Source organism: Amyelois transitella, chromosome 16 (assembly GCF_032362555.1).
Source record: "Amyelois transitella isolate CPQ chromosome 16, ilAmyTran1.1, whole genome shotgun sequence".
In the NCBI taxonomy this organism is placed as follows: domain Eukaryota; kingdom Metazoa; phylum Arthropoda; class Insecta; order Lepidoptera; family Pyralidae; genus Amyelois; species Amyelois transitella.
Window position 1 is genome coordinate 7,287,100 of NC_083519.1, and position 20,812 is coordinate 7,307,911.

General features: G+C 35.1%; 2 protein-coding genes across 2 annotated transcripts; one reads left to right on the forward strand and one right to left on the reverse strand.

The window, feature by feature from the left end:
- The first annotated feature begins 932 nt into the window (after nt 1-932).
- On the forward strand, nt 933-20,622 carry LOC106129612 (myogenesis-regulating glycosidase). The gene is made up of 9 exons (XM_060948671.1): nt 933-982; nt 15,335-15,460; nt 15,928-16,137; nt 17,007-17,667; nt 17,869-18,061; nt 18,384-18,493; nt 18,763-19,018; nt 19,426-19,582; nt 20,054-20,622. Exons 1-9 carry the CDS (start codon nt 964-966, stop codon nt 20,239-20,241), a joined length of 1,920 nt encoding a protein of 639 aa, XP_060804654.1. The 5' UTR covers nt 933-963; the 3' UTR covers nt 20,242-20,622.
- LOC132902662 (conserved oligomeric Golgi complex subunit 1-like) lies at nt 2,090-8,457 on the reverse strand. The gene is made up of 5 exons (XM_060948621.1): nt 8,199-8,457; nt 7,715-7,879; nt 7,330-7,478; nt 6,681-6,835; nt 2,090-2,140 (listed from the first exon to the last, which is right to left on the reverse strand). The coding sequence occupies exons 1-5, from the start codon at nt 8,333-8,335 to the stop codon at nt 2,090-2,092; spliced, it is 657 nt and encodes a 218-aa protein (XP_060804604.1). The 5' UTR covers nt 8,336-8,457.
- Nucleotides 20,623-20,812: the final 190 nt, after the last annotated feature.

Here is a 20,812-nt window from a genome sequence, read left to right on the forward strand (position 1 = left end):
TCTCAGCAACACTTTACTTCAGCAAAAGCGAAAAGCACTTGCCTTTCTGAATTGATAGGTACTTCAATTTAATTCCTGTATTTAATACACAGAGAAAATACATTTCTTTTATGTTCCTCACGATACTTATGTTTTGAAAAGAATATCTGAACCAATATTTGGCATAAATAGCGAGTTTTAATTTAAAAACAAACCTTATCAAGAAATTTCTTATCTGAAAGTCATTTCGATTGGTAAGCAATCTGTCTCTATATGAATCTCAATTCAAATGTCTTCATATACAATCCATTACAAGGATGTCTTCATAGCCTTAGTTGTAAGTTTATGTTTACATGAATTTGCATTGCCCGTGACGGTCGGCCGACACTTTTTTATGTCATTCATTGTAAGGAGAAGCCATCTTACGACGCCATGCATTAGGGTGATTACACACTGATAGTGATGAGTTTGATATGCCACTAGAGATATTATGCCAACCTAGTAAAATGAAAAACTCCATTAATTACCTTGTTTTTTTATAATATATTATAATAATTAGGTAGGTACAAAATACTGCAAAAATACAATTAAAGTAACTTGCAAATTATCCAATGTAAAACTCGTTGACAAAATGCGTTTACAAATTACTTGTTGTTACTAGATATAAAATCATACATCATACATACATACATACATATAATCACGTCTGCATCCCTTGCGGGGTAGACGGAGCCAACAGTCTTTAAAATACTGATAGACCTCGTTTAGCTGTTTGGCTTCATGATATAATTTTAATTATTTTTGAATTACGACTTTTTATATCACTTCAAAATTTATAAATATATTTTAAGTGTCTTGTAATTAGTGAACACACTCCTTTGCAAAGCACCAATTACAAAGTGTGATAATGATTTATCTGCGTTGGTTCAACCACATAAGTAATATGATGGGTGGAGACGCACCAGTTCAGATCCAGTCGCCGCCATGGGAGGGAGGCTATTCTGTAAGTAGACTACCACCTTAATCCTACTCTCCAGTGCCATATTATGATTTGTAAGGTAGTTTTTGAACTTGAAAGAAGTTCCGAATTTAAAACAGCATTTAGTTTTTAAACTTGTTCCAATAAGTCGAGAAACAAAAGACATCGTCAAGTTTTTTACATATTCAGACATTCTAAATATAATTTGTTTTTTAAAAATAATTTAAGTACTAAATAATGCTACTAAATAATTAAAACATTGATAACAAGCACGTCTACTTATTTTTTGCTAAACTTAATTTATACGAAAATACGTTTTCTCTTTGCAATATTTTGTGTTATGTACAGACATATACGTATAATCACGTCTTTTTTATTTACGGGATAGATAGAGCCAACAGTCTCCCAAAGACTGAAATGCCACATTCAGCTGTTGGCTCTATCTACCCCTCAAGGGATTGATGAGATGTATGTTTATGTGGTCAACAGTCCAACTAAGCAAACTTTGCTGATGATGACTAATGAGCTATCATGATTCACTGTCCAAAATTAATTATTTTTTTTTTAGTTACTATTTATTTATTTATAGTATTTTCTTTTAGTTACATACATACATATAATCACGTCTACATCCTTTGCTTAGGCTACATCTTTGGGTAGACAGAGCCAACAGTTTTGAAAAGCCTGATTGGTCACGTTCAGCTTAATGACTCATTATTTGGCTTTAAAACACCTTTACTTACGTTGCTTTTATTTATTCATTAGGTAGGTATCCACTGTGTCAATCTGTAAGATTTGACCCGAATATTCAGTAAATTGAGCTGCCCATTAAAGAGCAGCACAAAAATTTGTTAACCTACAGTTTACCTTAAAACAAAAACTTTTTAAAAGTAATTAATGGTATTAGCTTAATCGCAAGCTGTTTCAACATTTCATTGACATTTATAACTTACCTATTGTATTATTTAATACATATTACTTTCGTGTGCCTTTCTTATGGTCAGCTTAACAATATGTACCTACTGGTTAAATCAAACAAACAAATTGTTTTATGAAATATTAACTAAACTATACAGTATTTTTTTTAATAATTATAAATAGTCAAATCCAACCGGAAAAAATCAGTTTTCGTTATGACCCGGGGACCGAACCTGGAATCTGCGGGTGAGGCATGTACAAAACCTAGAAAGCTTCAAAATTTTCATACACCTTTTGATAATTTACATTAAGAATATTTTTCAAAAAAAATTATGACATATAGGTACCTACCAATATGATTTCTTTCCTACGGATAAATATACCGAAATCCCTTTTTAAATGAAAGTAAAAATACATTGTATAAAAATTTGACGATTCTTATTGCTGAGAAAAATTGCGGTATACTATTACGGTCGATTGTTTTGGCTGCATTAAGAAATTAATTATTTTACTATTAATTCACCTCTAACAACATTATTACAATGAAAGTTCCATAAAATACCTGAAAGTTCCCGTAAAGGATAAAAATCCATTCATACTTCTTGTGCATTTCTTATTTTTTTTTTTCATACATAAAAAACTCAATTGAAAAACCCGGAAATAATTAATGACTCTTAAACAAATCACTGGAAACATTATATAAAACAAAACAACCTACTTTTAATGACAACGGATTCTTATAATGCAATTGGTGCGAAAAAATACTGATTGGGTCGCAATTACGATAACAATGGATAGTAAAAAAAACTACTATCCGTATAAGTGCAGTAGATTACAGTGTACTAAACCTGTTGTTCAGTAAATTTGACGTCACCGAGTTCATTTATTTTTATATCTTTCCAGATAAGATTTTGGAATTAATAAAATTTATATTTTACACGTATTTACGAAGATTGGGTATTCCTTTTAATTTTAGATTCAGAAGTTAGTTATGGTTACACATTACGAATGTTCGTGATAGAACAAGAAATAAATTTTGATAAATTTGTTGACTTCTTGTGTAATTTGAATAAAAATAAATATTACAAAATAGTTGAGGATTGATGCTATTTTACTACGCTTTTATTAGCTTGGGTTGTATGTATGTATGTATGTATGTATGTATGTATGTATGTAACGGAATCTTTGAGCTTAATTTTCACTGATTTCTAAACGTCTGATCAACTTGGAACTTTGCACACGTATCAAGGACCGATGACAATGCAATATTTTGATAAGAGTTTCTCATTATCCTTATTAAAACTGCCAGGATTAATAAATTCATTTTTAGATCCTTCGTATGAGAGTAAGAGAGACAGAGATAGCACCAGTGCCAGTAATCTCCATACAAGAAACCAAGAAGTTCTGACGTATAATGAGTCAAAAAGAGATGTAATATATTTCCATATAATGTTACTATTAACCTGAGGCTTCTTTATTTCATCGCATTGCTCAATTTAGAATTACCATTAGAAACCATAGTAGAATTAGTAGAATATTTTAAAACAATAAAAAATATATAAGTAATAAAACAAAAGTAATAAATGAAAATTGAACAACAAAATTTACAAAAATACAAGAATAAAGTTACTACCTACAGAACTTTGCGATATTTAATACGTATTTAACATATTAATGCAATTCTTGAATTAACATTAGGTATCTTTTGCCTATTTATAATAGCAACACTCGTTTGGAAAATGAGTGACAGTTTTTTATGTCAAATAAGTTTTGCAGTAAGTTTTGATTGAATTCGATTCGAACACCTGTAAACTTTCTTTCTGTTGTTTTTTACCGGTGCCTGTGTATTTACCTATTTGCACTTTGTTTTGTGCTGTTAACTTGTCGTTATTTGGAGTTTGGAATCTTCCGTTGAGTCGAGCTTTGTTCTTCCGGATATTCGTGTGATTTTATCATCTGAGATTGGACTCTGACTGTGTTTACTGTGTTGTGCAGATATTTTGAGATAGGACTCCTGTAAAAAGTACCTTATTATTTGAGGTAGGAGTCCCAAGTTTGTGTTTGTTTTTGTGAAAGACAGATTTTACAACAAAAGTGCCACGATGTCTTCAGATAAACTTTGTTGCGTTCCTGGTTGTAAAGGCAGTGGAGGTATGTTTGAAATATTTTTGTTCCTGTATCAATCTGCCTCTTACTCTTGTGGTTTGATTCCTGGCAAGGCCACAATCGAAAATTATTACGTTTGCTGGATAGTCAAAAATATTATTAACAGTGATTTATCACTATAAAATTCTTTTCAACTGGGTTTAACAATCATCATACATACATATAATCACGTCTATATCCCTTGCGGGGTAGACAGAGCCAACAGTCTTGTAAAGACTGATAGGCCACATTCAGCTATTTGGCTTTAAGATAGAATTGAGATTCAAATAGTGACAGGTTGCAAGCCCATCGCCTTAAAAAGAATCATGATGATGAGAATATTATGAGATTTAATCCAATCAGGCCACATATAACTTTAAGAAAGTTAGTTGTGAAAACCTCCGGCGATGGGCGCATGGTTGCGAAAGTCTTTTCTAGTAAGATAGTTATACCAGAAGTGTTAACTTCCAAAAAATAATTGTATAAAAAAACTAAAAAACTACCCGTTTTATTGCAAATCGAACTAAAAAATAGAAAATAAATAATAGTTTAAAAAAAACTAAAAAACTACGCTTTTATTGCTAATCAAACTAAAAAATAGAAAATAAAAATTAATGACAAAGGAATTCAGTAGTAGCAAGTCGAACAATCAGTTATAGTCAGTTGTAGTAGTAATTACCTCGGATTAAAATTATAACAAAATTAAATTTATAAACAAAACAATTTAAATCAGAGTAAAAAGCGTGGGGTGCCTGATGTAGTAAATATTAAAATCATTCTATTAGCATATATTTATGACAAGAGAGTTATGAAAATGAAGTAAAATGCACCCCACGCTTTTTACTCTGATTTAAATTGTTTTGTTTATAAATTTAATTTTGTTATAATTTTAATCCGAGGTAATTACTACTACAACTGACTATAACTGATTGTTCGACTTGCTACTACTGAATTCCTTTGTCATTAATTTTTATTTTCTATTTTTTAGTTTGATTAGCAATAAAAGCGTAGTTTTTTAGTTTTTTTTAAACTATTATTTATTTTCTATTTTTTAGTTCGATTTGCAATAAAACGGGTAGTTTTTTAGTTTTTTTATACAATTATTTTTTGGAAGTTAACACTTCTGGTATAACTATCTTACTAGAAAAGACTTTCGCAACCATGCGCCCATCGCCGGAGGTTTTCACAACTAACTTTCTTAAAGTTATATGTGGCCTGATTGGATTAAATCTCATAATATTCTCATCATCATGATTCTTTTTAAGGCGATGGGCTTGCAACCTGTCACTATTTGAATCTCAATTCTATCTTAAAGCCAAATAGCTGAATGTGGCCTATCAGTCTTTACAAGACTGTTGGCTCTGTCTACCCCGCAAGGGATATAGACGTGATTATATGTATGTATGATGATTGTTAAACCCAGTTGAAAAGAATTTTATAGTGATAAATCACTGTTAATAATATTTTTGACTATCCAGCAAACGTAATAATTTTCGATTGTGGCCTTGCCAGGAATCAAACCACAAGAGTAAGAGGCAGATTGATACAGGAACAAAAATATTTCAAACATACCTCCACTGCCTTTACAACCAGGAACGCAACAAAGTTTATCTGAAGACATCGTGGCACTTTTGTTGTAAAATCTGTCTTTCACAAAAACAAACACAAACTTGGGACTCCTACCTCAAATAATAAGGTACTTTTTACAGGAGTCCTATCTCAAAATATCTGCACAACACAGTAAACACAGTCAGAGTCCAATCTCAGATGATAAAATCACACGAATATCCGGAAGAACAAAGCTCGACTCAACGGAAGATTCCAAACTCCAAATAACGACAAGTTAACAGCACAAAACAAAGTGCAAATAGGTAAATACACAGGCACCGGTAAAAAACAACAGAAAGAAAGTTTACAGGTGTTCGAATCGAATTCAATCAAAACTTACTGCAAAACTTATTTGACATAAAAAACTGTCACTCATTTTCCAAACGAGTGTTGCTATTATAAATAGGCAAAAGATACCTAATGTTAATTCAAGAATTGCATTAATATGTTAAATACGTATTAAATATCGCAAAGTTCTGTAGGTAGTAACTTTATTCTTGTATTTTTGTAAATTTTGTTGTTCAATTTTCATTTATTACTTTTGTTTTATTACTTATATATTTTTTATTGTTTTAAAATATTCTACTAATTCTACTATGGTTTCTAATGGTAATTCTAAATTGAGCAATGCGATGAAATAAAGAAGCCTCAGGTTAATAGTAACATTATATGGAAATATATTACATCTCTTTTTGACTCATTATACGTCAGAACTTCTTGGTTTCTTGTATGGAGATTACTGGCACTGGTGCTATCTCTGTCTCTCTTACTCTCATACGAAGGATCTAAAAATGAATTTATTAATCCTGGCAGTTTTAATAAGGATAATGAGAAACTCTTATCAAAATATTGCATTGTCATCGGTCCTTGATACGTGTGCAAAGTTCCAAGTTGATCAGACGTTTAGAAATCAGTGAAAATTAAGCTCAAAGATTCCGTTACATACATACATACATACATACATACATACATACATACAACCCAAGCTAATAAAAGCGTAGTAAAAAAGAGGGAGAAATGAGAGATGTGAAATATCTCAATAGGAACTCACCTCCACTGTGATGTCGACATCATGCAGTTTCTCCCTACACACATTGACAATGGTGTCGTTGAAGTTGGATATAGAATTCCATTGCTGCTGGACCAGCCGCTGCATAGATTGCATTTCCGGCTTGGCATTTGCACCGCCTATTTGTAATTGTAAACCTGTGAAGAACCACAAAAGTTTCAGTAGACAGTATACAATTATAAATAATCAATAAATCAAAACCGCCAGACCCATTGGAATATAATTTAGTATGCGTGTAGTTAAAAACCCGCGTTTCAACATACGCTACGGCATTTGGCGAAATTTTCCGTTTTACGCGGTCATAGCCGCGTTCGCTCTCTAGTCTACTTGTAAAACAGCTTCAGATAATTTCATATTAAATTCATATAATTCATAGATGTTTTACAGATGTATATTTAATTGACACTATTTATACAAAATTCAAGCACACTGTAATCCTGGCTTTATTCCTTACATAATAAACAGACTCAAGAGGTCAAGTTTAATAATCAGAGACAGTTGACACAGGTGGGCAGAGACATCATTCAATTTGCCACGCACGCGATCCCTGCATACTTCTTTCACATTCATAATTCTCTTCATTCAAGCTCCTCAGTTTCGGGTACTCTTGAACTGGCCAGAAATTTTTTACCTGTGTTAATGTGCCTTGCCATAATAAACAACTGTGTGGCTGTCACATAATCCTCAGCTTCAATGGAAGTCCATATTTTTTCAGGGATCTCCATCAACAGCTTGACTTGCACTGCTATACTTTGCGCTGGATTTATGTTGAACTGAAAACTGTATTACCAATTCTTAATTTTATAGCTGTGACATTTTAGGTAAAAGTCACAGGTAAGAATTAAGTCCAAAGACAATTTAAAGATTCTAAGGATAACAACATTAATAATCCTAGTTTTACAAAATTTTGTGTTGTGGGTTTAGATTATTAAGATTAAGTTTGGATTTGATTATAAAATAGTAAGAAAATTTAAACAGTTGTACCATATTATGTTAATATACAAGTCACAAGATACCTTGGCTGTTCAGGCCTTTTGTCAATCTTGAATCCAACCAAGTGTGTATTATGAAGGTTCCTACATGCTGATATCATCTGACTTATATGTTCCAAAGTACTGGATGTTGTTTCTTTCATTTCCTCTATGGTATCCGCCGCATGTATGAGATCCCGGTACCTTTCTCTAAAAGTGTTAATAGTTTATTAATTAGTTAAAATACAAGTAAATTTACTTAAAGAAATCATATTTAGGGAATTCAGCCTGGTAAAAGGTTGGCTCACATGTATGCTAAACCTATAAGCTATCATGCAATGTTTGATTAATTTGAATAAAGCAAAAAGAATGCAGGGACTGACAAGTGGAAATATTTAGTCTCTGCCCCCCTCTTGGCGAGGAGGAGGAGGTATATGCTAAGCATTTAATGAGAATTGGTAAGATGTTTACTGCATTATAACATAAAATTTTTGGTTCAGAATGATTGGAATATACATGCATAGCATACCCAACCATAGCACGTAATTCTTCCCTCTTTCTCTCGATTTCATATTGCAATTTCTTTTGAACTTGGTCCACATCGCTGACGAAGTAGTTTTGAAACAGTTCTTCTGGAACTATGTCCAGTAAGTTCGGCTGTGACATTTTTGTATTATATATTAAGTTTTATTAATAATATAACATATAACATTCCTATTTGTATTGAGATAACAAGACCATTAAATATTAAAATCACGGAAGGAAAGAAAACTAAAGTTTACCTACAGTTTATGTCAACGCAATACAATGTCAATGTCACTGTCAAATGGAAAAATATTTTTTTTCTTCATTGTGGACTGACAAAGATCTAGTTATAAATTTCTAATTTAAACTTTCGCGTTTCTTTTTATACAGTTAAACGCGCACGTAACGTATCTTTATTTTATCACGGACGTTTCGAATCACGTTACATTGATCCATGGTTACCGTGCAATAGCTGTAGATGCTTTAATTTGTACTTTCTCGGGACTTTTTGCCCCAAAAAAATTATATAAATTCGTTATACTAATATCGCTCCTTCGTTATACTATATAACTCTTCAATACTCATGCTTGTTTGTGGACGGACACTTACTACTTAATCAATAGTCTACAATTATGGAGTTATTGACACGTATACGTTCCTAGGACAGTTTTGGGCCATCTCCTTTATAAGTACGTAGATAATAAATTTGTTTACGACATGTCTGTCATAACATGTCATATACATTATCCTAAAATTATTTTCCTTTATTGTTCTGAATTTACAGCTAAAAGATAAAATTATAGTGAATTGAGCACAGCCAAGAATATATTATAAAATTTTCAATTGATTACCACCGAGGAAGCCCAATGAAAGAAATTTCCGAAGTCCGTACCGACATATTGATTATAACTATTGTCAGCCGCTATTTACCTGGATTTTGATTTGGATTGGATTTACCTTTGGAAATACAAAGTTTTATTAATAACTTACATATTATAGTGCTCACATAATTGTTGTTTCAAGGAAAAATACCTAGATCATGTATGCACGCCAGCAAGTTCAATGTCATCCAAGGATTTTCGATTTTCTATTTTTTCTGATGTACTCACAAACTTTCGCATTTACGCCTAATATTAGTAGGATTTAGTTTTCTTTTTTATTGAGTCTTTTTATACTTTGTAATTTTATTACCTCTTTCCTGAACTGCGCCTGCTGTCCCCCCATGCAGTGTTGTGTCTGTGCTAGAACTTTCACAACACTAAGAGGTTTACATATTCATCAGTCCCGCATCCATCAAGTACGTATTATCCAATCCACTCCATTACCTTATTCTGCCAATTGTAGCAACACACCCTCAGATAATACAGTTCCCCTACAGACCCTTCTATGCCAACTCAAACATAACACACCAATCATCAAACGAGTGCCCCGGGGTGCGAGAGCCCCCGTAGCCGACGCTCTATCGGAAATCATAAACACCTGCGTTAATTCAAACAATCTAGAGTCGTGGCAGAAACTTCTTACATTTTCATTTAAAATTTTACACGTTTCTGAAAACAATGACAATCTCACTCTTACGAGAAAAATAAAAAATAATATTGCCTCACAAAATCTTCCGTCAAATCAAAAGTTCAAGATCACCACAACATATAGTAATGATATCTCGAAAAAAGTTGAACAAAAAATACACGACGGGGATCTTAGAGGTGCTACCCGTCTGTTGTTTTCTAACGACAAAATTGCACCAGATACACCAGAGACCTCAGCTGCGCTTCTATCCAAACACCCCCCAGGTCCTTCCACTCCTCTGTTTGTAGACCCTCCAACAGATTCTTCCGCTTGTCTTCATGCTTCTGAGAAAGACGTAAAAGAAGCCCTTGCCTCATTTCCCAAAGGATCGGCGTCTGGCCTTGACGGTATCTCCCCGCAGCATTTGATAGATTTGACCAGTTACGGCACTGGAGTAGCGGGTAATAATGTCCTAACAAGCATTACCAATCTAATTAATCTTATGCTGCTGGGAGATGTCTGTCAGGACGTGTCAGCGGTGATCTATGGGGCGAATCTTATTGCCCTGACCAAAAAGGACGGTGGTATACGCCCCATTGCTGTAGGGTCTACGTTCAGACGGTTAGCTGCTAAAGTGTGCGTTCGGCTCACTCGCCATAAATTACAAAATCTTTTTGAGCCTGTACAGGTTGGTTTCGGCACACGTGGAGGGTGTGAAGCTGCAGTGCATGCCGTGCGCACCTTTACTCATTCCAATATGTGCGAAGTTCTTTTAAAACTAGATGTCAAAAACGCCTTTAATTCGGTCAACAGGGATACCTTGCTGAATGAAATTAAATTGCATGTTCCGGAATTGTACAACTTTTTACTACAATGCTACCATACTCCTTCAAAATTAGTACACAAATATAATGAGATTGATTCGGCCACGGGTTGTCAGCAGGGTGATCCCCTCGGTCCAGCTATTTTCAGTTTGGCAATTAACTCAATAATTCACGGTTTAAATTCAAAATTAAACGTATGGTACCTTGATGACGGAACCCTAGGTGGAGACTTTAAAACAGTTTTGAAAGATTTAATTGATATAAAAAACAAGTTCTCTAATATTGGTCTGGAATTAAATTTTGATAAATGTGAATTATATATTTCTGAAACTTTAAATACATCTTTGGCATCTCAAATTATTCAAAATTTTAATAACATAGCCCCTAATATTAAAATTTTGACAAAAGATAGTCTCTACCTACTTGGTTCACCGATATTTGATGAGGCCATACCTTCCCTTCTTAGTAAATCAATTTCAAAATTCACTGACTATTCGGACCGCCTCACCAAAATTAGCAGTCACTCTGCGTTATTCGTTCTAAAATTCTGTTTATTCATACCAAAATTAACTTACCTGCTCCGTTGTTGCCCTATTTGGAAATACCCCACTTTGGTCCAACCTATTGATCAACTTTTAAAAAATAAAATTGAATTAATACTCAACATAAGTTTTGGCGAAGAGGCATGGACCCAAGCCTCCCTTCCAATTAGGAATGGAGGCTTAGGAATCCGAAAAATTTCTTGTGTAGCCCTGCCGGCTTTCTTGTCCTCTATCCACAGCACATCTAATCTCGTAGGTAATATTCTTAAGGTCCCTGCGACTACAAACTACGAGATTGCGTGCTTGGATGAGGCCACAAATGCCTGGCTAACCGGACCGAGTCCAAATCTTCCCTCCAAGCTACAAAGCCAAAGGGCCTGGGATTCCATTTCATCTAATTTTATTTTCAGTTCTCTTTTGGAAAATTCCTTTAGCAGAGATAGGGCTAGACTATTAGCCGTGTCCAGACCAGAGTCCGGACATTGGCTTCATGCCTATCCATCTCCTGCTTTAGGAACTTTCCTAAATCCCCTAACTCTTCGCGTGGCTGTCGGTCTCAGAGTCGGGGCTGAAGTCTGTGTGGACCACAGCTGTGCCTCTTGTGGGGTTTCTGTTGATCGCCTAGGTCACCATGGTCTTGCCTGCTCCTCGGGTGCCGGCCGCCAATCCCGCCATGCTGCTCTCAATGACATCCTGAGACGGGCGCTTGTCAGCGCCGACGTCCCCGTGGCCCTTGAGCCGCAGATCGTGCGAGACGATGGCAGGCGCCCCGACGGGATGTCATTGATACCCTGGCGCATGGGTCGCGCGCTGGTCTGGGACGCCACTTGCGCAGATACGCTGGCGGCGTCCTACCTCCCTGCGACCAGTAAACAGGCTGGTGCGGCGGCGGACGCCCGGGAGCGCTTCAAGACCAATAAATACAGTTGTCTTGGCACCCAGTACGAGTTCGTACCGTTTGGTGTCGAGACACTTGGTCCTTGGGGCAAGGGCGCGCGGGAGCTCCACAAGGCGCTCAGCAAACGCCTGAGGGAGGCAACAGGAGACCCTCGCGCGGGCAGCTTTCTTGCGCAGCGTATTGCTATTGCAATACAGCGCGGGAATGCTGCCTGCGTGATGGGAACCCTTCCTAGGGGTCCAAATTTAAACAATAATGTATTTAGCTTGTAATTTAGAATAGTTTTTTTTTTATTATTATTATAAAATAATTAATATTAGTTTAAATTATTTAATTAGGTATATTTATTATTAATACTTTTCTGTTTAATTATAAACAATTGTATGTAATATTTATAAACAAATAAAATATCATAGATAATATATGGTTGAAAATATTGAACTCACGTCAGGACCTGCTTTGCCCAAAAATTCGGAAGATGGCGGGACGGGAGAGTAGACCATCGGCACGGCGTAAGAGAGAAAGTATGGGGATACTTTCTCCCTTACGCCCCGTGCCGATTTTCTACCGCGCCGGCAAAATGGTTGTGTAAAAAAGATAACGAAATCAACACTCAAGTGGGCTGTCAATTAAAAAAAAGTCAATGTCAGTTTGATTTGACAGGCTAAGGCAGAGTGATTTGACATTGAATGCTATGTAGGTTTTTAGCCGCAGGATAGCCAGCAAAGTTCATTCAATTTCAATTCAATTTTCATGTCATGTCGTGGTGTTTTTAGATCTTTATCCCGTAATGATGCAGATAGAAGGCTTACATTGATTTTTAATTCTTACTTCGCATCAGTGCTTCCCATTTTGATGGATATCGTGAATTGTGAAACTGAATAATATGTCGTAGGATACCTACGCCGTCCTACGTAAATATAGGTTAGGTTACGCACCTAGCATTTTGGAGATAAAACGTAAGTTTTTATTATACTATACAGTTGACTATATACCAGTGTTATCTTTATAATAACGTGGTATAATCTTCATCGGTTGTATAAAATTAAAAGTGTCGCTGTTTTTTATATCAAAGATCAGCCGGTGTTTACATTATCAATGACGATGTTACTGAAAACTCGGATTTTGTGCCCCTTACATTGTCTTTCTGTAGGTAGTGGTAATTTTGTCCTCTCATTTATTCTAAACATATTATTGGATTGTAAGAAGTACAATATTTATCAATACAAACCAGTGCATGTGATTTTGTTTAGTACAGTATAATTTTAACTATGAGCACTGCAGTTGAATAGATATATTGATTGAAAAAAATATCTCGATAGTACTAATGACTAGATATCCAAGGAATTTTTATAACATATATAATTATCATATAAGTTAATACAAAATAACCTACTTAATTTCATGGAGGTGTTATTAAAAACATGTGTTTACTTTTCAATTTAGAATTTTTTTGTCTTTTAAATTTGCATGAAAGATTGGTAGGGATATTTTAATTAGCATTCTTAACTTAATTTTATCTGTGAAATTGTGTTACATAATGTATATGTCATCAGAAAATAACAAGAACCGCATGTTTATACTGTTCCTAGGAAGTTAATAAACTTTCATTAGATTCTAAATGAGAGATAATTTGTATTATTTTATGTCCATATTTCCGTAATATTAGCTTTAGCGTATCTTCTATTGATTTATTGAAAATCCCACCAGCACAATTCTTTTTTTTTTAAGGACTGTCGTTAGGGAAAGAAAAAACAGATAATACAAACTTTCTTTTTGCACATACATACATAAATCACATAATTTTCCCAGAGGGGTAGGCAGACGCCACAATTTTCCACTTGCCACAATCCCTGCATACTTCTTTCCCTTTGTCCACATTCATAACTCTCTTCATGCAAGTTCGTCAGTTTCGGTTACTCATCCCTGGAGAAAAATAGAGATTGCCTTTAATTTCCAGGTTAAATATCCAGTTAAATATAATATTTATTCTTTATTTCAGATTCTGCAATCCATAGTGTTAGTAACAATTAAAGTACAGTAGGAATAATCTACCTTGACTAAGCAAATATAAAAATTCAAATTCAAATCAAAAATTTTTATTCATTATTATAGGATACTATCATATTGCTTAAAATTGACAAATCTTTTGGTTTCACAACATTGATTGACATCAAATAAATTACTTAAAACTAAGGTGTCAGTGCAGAAGACGCAGTAACAAACTGCACTGCAGCTACAAAGGTAGTGTGAATGGGATGGTTGGATTTTATTCCAAGTACCTAGGTAACGTACTTTGATCAAATACCAACCATCCGGTTCACACTTGCTTTATATATTTGTTTAGCTAATCTGCTTTCATTCATCCTCTCAACATGTCAAACAACCAATTCATTTAAGCATTCCCTTTTCTATTCTTGCCACTATATCTTCTTTCACATCACAATTTTCCCTTATTAGACTGTTCCTTATCTTGTCTCTCAATTTTGTATTTAAAATATATATATATGTAGCAGATCATGTGAAATAAATTTGGTGAAATAGTTGCACTTCCAACAATCCTCAAAGAGGTATAGAGTTACTTTTACATTATGTTTGAATACATAATAACTTTATTGTGAATTTTGTAATTAGTGATCTCATTGGTTTGTATTTTCATCGTCTTTTCCAGAAAGACCTTTATAAACTTCATACAAACATACATTTATAAACATATCATGAATGAATGGCCTGATGAAAAAGAAATCATAATTGGGCCAGCTGCATTTTTCCCATGCTTATTGTAAAATTTATTGAAGTATATGTATACTAGCTGACCCGCGCAACTTCGTTTGCGTGTATCCCGCTACTTCGACAAATACAGTCAACGCACCAACACATATTGGATACTAATTTTCAATTCATAATAACTTCTCTTTCCCTTAACCGCGTTTAAAATATTAAAATGTTAGGGATGTTAGGGATATGTCTAAATAACACACTGTAAACTGCAAAAATAATCTAAATTAAATGCTCGTGATGATGAACTTTTTTCTGAAGCAGAATGGAATAACTACACACATATTTGCAAGGTAGACAGAGCCACCTATTTTGAAAAGACTGTCATATTTAACTTAATGGCTAAATGATGGAATTGAGATTCAAATTAGAGAAAGGTTGCAGGCCCATCGCCTCAAAGAAGAATTAGGATAACTATTTTTTTACAGGAATTTAGGAAATACCTTCCCGATTACCCATCAAACAAATAACCATCAGACCAGTCAGACGTTTATTAGCCCAGGAACGACACGCGCACCTTCTTAGCATTTTCAACATATTTCCATGCACTAACCTATAAATTAAAACAAATGTTTTATTTCTGTTCCAGTATTAGCAGTATTAGTCGCACTCACTCATGGAGCGGCAGTAGATATCACAGTGCTTGATGTCCCGGGAATCAAACTCCGACTAGAAAACAACCCATTCGGGGGACTTAATTTTGTTTTAACACGAAGTAAGTACAGCAATTAGTGGGTATTATTTTAATCCTGTGTATAATTCCGTGGCTAAAAATAAAGATCGCTGCTATTTAATCCAGTCATAATAATATCAGAATATTATGTTGCATTTACAATTATTATTATTCAAAAGTATACCAAATTTAATCAATTCTATCATTAAGCCAAACCGCTGAACACGGCCTATCAGTCATTCCAACACAGTTGGCTCTGCCTGCCCCGCAAGGAATTAAGACGTGATAATATATAATGTATCTTTCCTAAATATTAAGCACAAACTATGCAGTCAAGTAATGTAGTTCTTTTTAAGTTGTATATCCGTTGACCACTGATGCTCTATCTATAGATTCTCAAATAACTAATAATGTTACATTAACAACACAAAAATTTACATATTGTATGTACTAATTATTAGTAGTGGCTACCTTACCTATTAACACAAACATATTTTTTCCTATAACAGAAGGCATAACCGAAGTTATATCAGTAATCGGTCGTCGCACCGGCGCCATAAAAGATGTTGTTCAAGACGAAGATGTCGTCATACAATTCGCTAATGACACAACAGTGAGGATCGCTACAGAGGAGATTGTTGGAGAGAGGAGAGGCCAAGTAGTCACGCTGACGTGGGAGGCGCCTAAAGGACAACGCCTGGAAGACTGCGTCAACTTAGGTGAGTTAGGTGCTGAACAATCTTATACAGACTTTAAAGGGTGGAGGTGGGTGTTTTTGGGACTCCAATATTTTCATTACTGTTTCCTTATCTGGAATTTTCTTGTAAAGCTGTACTGCGTTGAAAATAGGTATAAAGTAAGTCATAACTTAATGAGTGGTGGAGGTTTTATGCAACTTCCTTTAATGTGAACTGCTGGTAAAAAGACACATCCTCTGTGGAATAGTTCCGTAAGAAATTATGTAACAAAAGTTTCATTATCATCGCCCTGGCGTTTGTTTTGTGTAGGTATATCTTTCCTTGTGATAACTACACAAAAGAAATTGCGCATCACACAGTGCAACTTGTTGCAAATTAAGTATAATTTAGGTATCTACTTGTTAGGAAAGACGAGAAGTAGAAATAATGTTAGCAAATAAAATCTTAAAGTTTCTATCGAAGTAAATTTGCAGATAGATAGCGAAAAGTAAGATTTGTTTTAAGAAATTAGAATTGACTAGACAACGGATTCAATTCGTCAAAGACGTGAGTCTCATGGGAGATGCCAAATGGAAGCTGAACGAGTAATGTGAATCGTGATTGGGGTATCAATTTTGTTTTTATTTTAAAAGTAATATTTCGTTAAATTTGCTTTAGGTATTTTTAATTTTTTTTAAAACTTTGATCAACTCTCATATATGTAGATTTTTTTGTCTTATAAATTTTAAAGCTTTTTCTAGGTCGCTTGTATTATTATCAATACAAAGATGTTAGTTTTGTATAGCACCGGTAAGCGACGACAACGGTAGAATATTTTTTATTTACACGATAAAATATAGTTGATATTTCATGCTTCATTTTAATCATACAAACTATTATATTGGTGGCAGGCTCCAAGCACTGGTACGGCGGACCGCAGCAGAAGCGGCAGTACTGGCCAATTGAGCGACTCGTCCTTCCAAACTACTCATACGTCACCAAAGAAGCAGATAACTGTGGAGTCGCTGAACCTTACTGGCTAAACTCCGATGGTGTCTTCTATTATTTCGACAAAAAAGTACCCTTATTCGTCGACCAAAACGACCTAGAAAAGAATGCAGCGTGCTTCATAGCACAAATAAAAGCACCGTATACGAACAAAAGGGAACGCAACGATTTAATATACGCAATTGGAATTTTCGAAGACGTACGGAAAGCACACGAATATGCTGTCGATAAATACTTGAACAAAACCAGCGGTATACCTGATGAGAGGATGATTACGCATCCAATTTGGTCTACTTGGGCAAGGTATAAGAGAGATGTCAGTCATGACGTAGTGTTAAAATTCGCTGACGAAATCAAGGCTAATGGTTTCTCCAACAGTCAGCTAGAGATTGATGACCTCTGGGAGACTTGTTATGGATCTCAAACAGTAGACAAGACGAGGTTTCCGAATATGAACCATACTGTGGCCAGCTTGAAAAAGAAAGGATTTAGAGTTACTATTTGGACACATCCTTTCATTAACAAGAACTGCGAGCCTTATTATACCCAAGCTTTGGACAAAGGGTAAGTTAAACGTAATAAGTACATACAACATATACACACGTATTTGTAAACATATTATACCTTGATGAAGTAGACTACGCAGTATCAATGATTGTTGTTGAACAAGTTGACATGTAAAGATAAGAGATGGCATCTTTAATGCAAGTTCTAACTTCTAAAAGTAAATTCACATACTACTTTAACTCTGAAATTTTTTATCAGATACCTGGTGTCTTCAGAATATGGTTCCGTAGAAACGAGCTGGTGGAATGACAACGAGACGACGACAGCATACATCGACTTCACTAAGCCTGAAGCGCGGAACTGGTACATTGACCGGTTGAAGAGTTTACAGGAAGCCACTGGGATTGACAGCTTCAAGTTTGACGGTGGGGAGTCTAGTTGGTCTCCTCAGGTAAATATAACGAAATTTCACTAACGAAACCAAGAAAGTAAGAACTTTAACTCTATGGATAAGGTAGACTTTCTCATGATGCAATTCCCAATTGCATTCTTTGCTGTTGACTTCTAAGTTCAGGCTCATTTAAAGGCAGTCATTTATACTTAACATGCCATGTAAGAATAGTTTTGCATGGTCAGTTTCCTTCGGGTCAGGTCAGTTTAGAAACTATGGAATTTTTACTACGGCTTTTGCTCTGCGAAATACATATGAATCCAGCTGTTGTATTTTTAACTTGAATCATTTACGGAAATTGTAAAACAATGCTTCATCATAGATACCAGTACTACAAAGAGATGTAAGAGATCAGCCAGGAGTCATCACAGCCGACTACGTACGGGCAGTGTCGCAGTTCGGACCAATGGTGGAAGTTAGAACGGGATACAGGTAAAATAAATTATTTCAGTTGTTCATCTTTTAAGGCTAGGTTTACTCAATTTTTTTTAACGTCCCTAAAATATATATAAATATAGGTTATAAGAATTTTATGACTTTTGATCCTTTCGTCCGTGCTCAGGCCCATAGTTAAATCACCTTATAAAGCAACGGACGTGTCCTCATAATATTTCAGGTTTTCATTCATGCACTTTTATAAGCCGTCTAATAAGAACCTCAACTTACAACTTTGGTAGTTACTTTTTCTTTTAAATACGCAGGACCCAGGACCTGCCAATCTTCGTGCGTATGATCGACAAAGACACCTACTGGACCTTCGAAAATGGCCTTCCGACTCTCATCACAACTCTGCTGCAGATGAATATGAACGGCTATGGCCTGGTGTTGCCAGATATGATAGGAGGAAACGGATATATTGAGCCGCCCACCAAGGAGTTGTTCATCAGGTGGCTCCAAGCTAATGTATTTATGCCTAGCATGCAGTTCTCATATGTGCCTTGGGAGTTCGATAATGAGGTAATTTCTCTTATTTGTAGTTAATATAAAAAGTAAAATAGATTTGCGATAGAGAAAAATAATAATAATAAGACGATTACGCGTGAGAAGAAACTTAATGTTAATCATACAACATTATCAATTTTCCCTTATTCTATGGTATACCCATAAGTTCACCCCGGTAGATTAGATTTCTATAGCCACACCTATCAACTGAACCAATATCTACATGATGATATCGCGAGTCTAATGACAGTTATAGGCATATTTCCAGAGTTGGCACAAACACAACTTGAGCTTGAAATAATTTTATACGTATGAAATTTTATTGGGCCACTCGGCTCGGCTAATTTAGACACTATTTCCACAAGCGTAGATGAAGCTCAAATCGTGTGACCTGTTCAGTAAAAATATAATTATTCTTTCAGACCATCACCATAAGCAAGAAGTTCGTGGACCTCCACGCCAAATACGCGCCAAAAATAATAGCCGCGTGTCGCAAGTCAATGGAAACGGGCGCGCCCGTCAACCCTCCTATATGGTGGGTCGCACCGAACGATACCACAGCGCATGATATTTGGGACCGTAAGTACATAAGGCTGGGAGTAATAATCATACAAACCAACATTTGTACCTATTTGTATTTTGCAAAGCATCTTACCTAGTAGTAGCTACAAAGCTATTAAATAGATGGATTTTTGTCATATCTTTTTCCTCACCTCAGGCTCAGGCGCACACCCTTCCTGATTTTCTTTATATTACCTACATATCTAAAAAATATATATCCCAAATTTAATGCAAAGGTTTTTCACAATGTAAAGGGCATCGTGGTGAAATGCCATGCGATCCCATGATGTCCTCAATCGAGATGAGAGGCGAGAAGAGCGCACCGGAGGAGTTTTAGTCTGTAGGCTGGCACATTAGATGCTAGGAGTCCACACTCTCACAGTCAGTCCGTAAAAAGGATTTCCACTACGGAAGAAAATAAAAGGGTTTTTCACAATTTCAGTTATTTGCAATCAACATATTTAAAACCTTTTTTAAACTCGTTTTCAGAATACCTGCTAGGCGACTCAATCCTAGTAGCTCCCGTAGTGGAAAGGGGCGCAAGATCCCGTGACGTATACCTTCCGATCGGGACGTGGCTCGCTGAAGGAGACCCCGACAGGAAACACAAGGGTGGAGACTGGATAAGAGACTACCCCGCTAAACTAGACGAGCTACCGTACTTCGTTAGGATCTAGATTGATTTTGTTAAAAAAAAAGAAAATTAATAAGCCATTATGATGCGAAACTTCGTATGTAAATATTGCTATGCTGGAAAGCACGAATTTTTACCTGGCGCATTTGTGGCTTATAGATGAATAATAGGCAAAATCCGAATTTTTATTACAAATTTTTATTTTATTAGCTGCTTTTATATAAATTCCAATACCTTACTGCTTGATGATGAGAAATTGTCAAATATTGCATTGGTTTCAGTTTTTAACGATTCCAAACATTGCTTAAAATATTATGTATAAGTGTAGATATAGATTTATGCAAAGACAAATTTATTTAAACAATATTTAGAGTAATAAGTAATTTATAAAAATGGAAGATTGTGTGCTTATAAATAAACGTATTTAGAAGTTGAAAAATTATTCCCCTTTATTATATTTTGATTAATTAACAATATTCTCTAATTTGTTAATACCACGAAAGTTTCACAAGTTAATTTACCACAAGTTAAGAACTCACATCCGAGGCTAACTCAATCTTCAAGATTGAAAATAAGCATTTCTGATAGGCCTTTACCTGACAGTAAAAAACTTG

Excerpts from the sequence above, each read along its gene's own strand:
- LOC132902662 (XM_060948621.1), bottom strand. The coding sequence starts at position 8,335 with ATGTCACAGCCGAACTTACTGGACATAGTTCCAGAAGAACTGTTTCAA. Across the intron at positions 7,880-8,198 it reads GAATTACGTGCTATGGTTGG|AGAAAGGTACCGGGATCTCA; the intron begins GTATGCTATGCA and ends TAACACTTTTAG. Across the intron at positions 2,141-6,680 it reads ATGTCGACATCACAGTGGAG|GTTTTGTACATGCCTCACCC; the intron begins GTGAGTTCCTAT and ends GAAGCTTTCTAG.
- LOC106129612 (XM_060948671.1), top strand. Across the intron at positions 15,461-15,927 it reads TAATTTTGTTTTAACACGAA|AAGGCATAACCGAAGTTATA; the intron begins GTAAGTACAGCA and ends TTCCTATAACAG. Across the intron at positions 16,138-17,006 it reads GGAAGACTGCGTCAACTTAG|GCTCCAAGCACTGGTACGGC; the intron begins GTGAGTTAGGTG and ends TATTGGTGGCAG.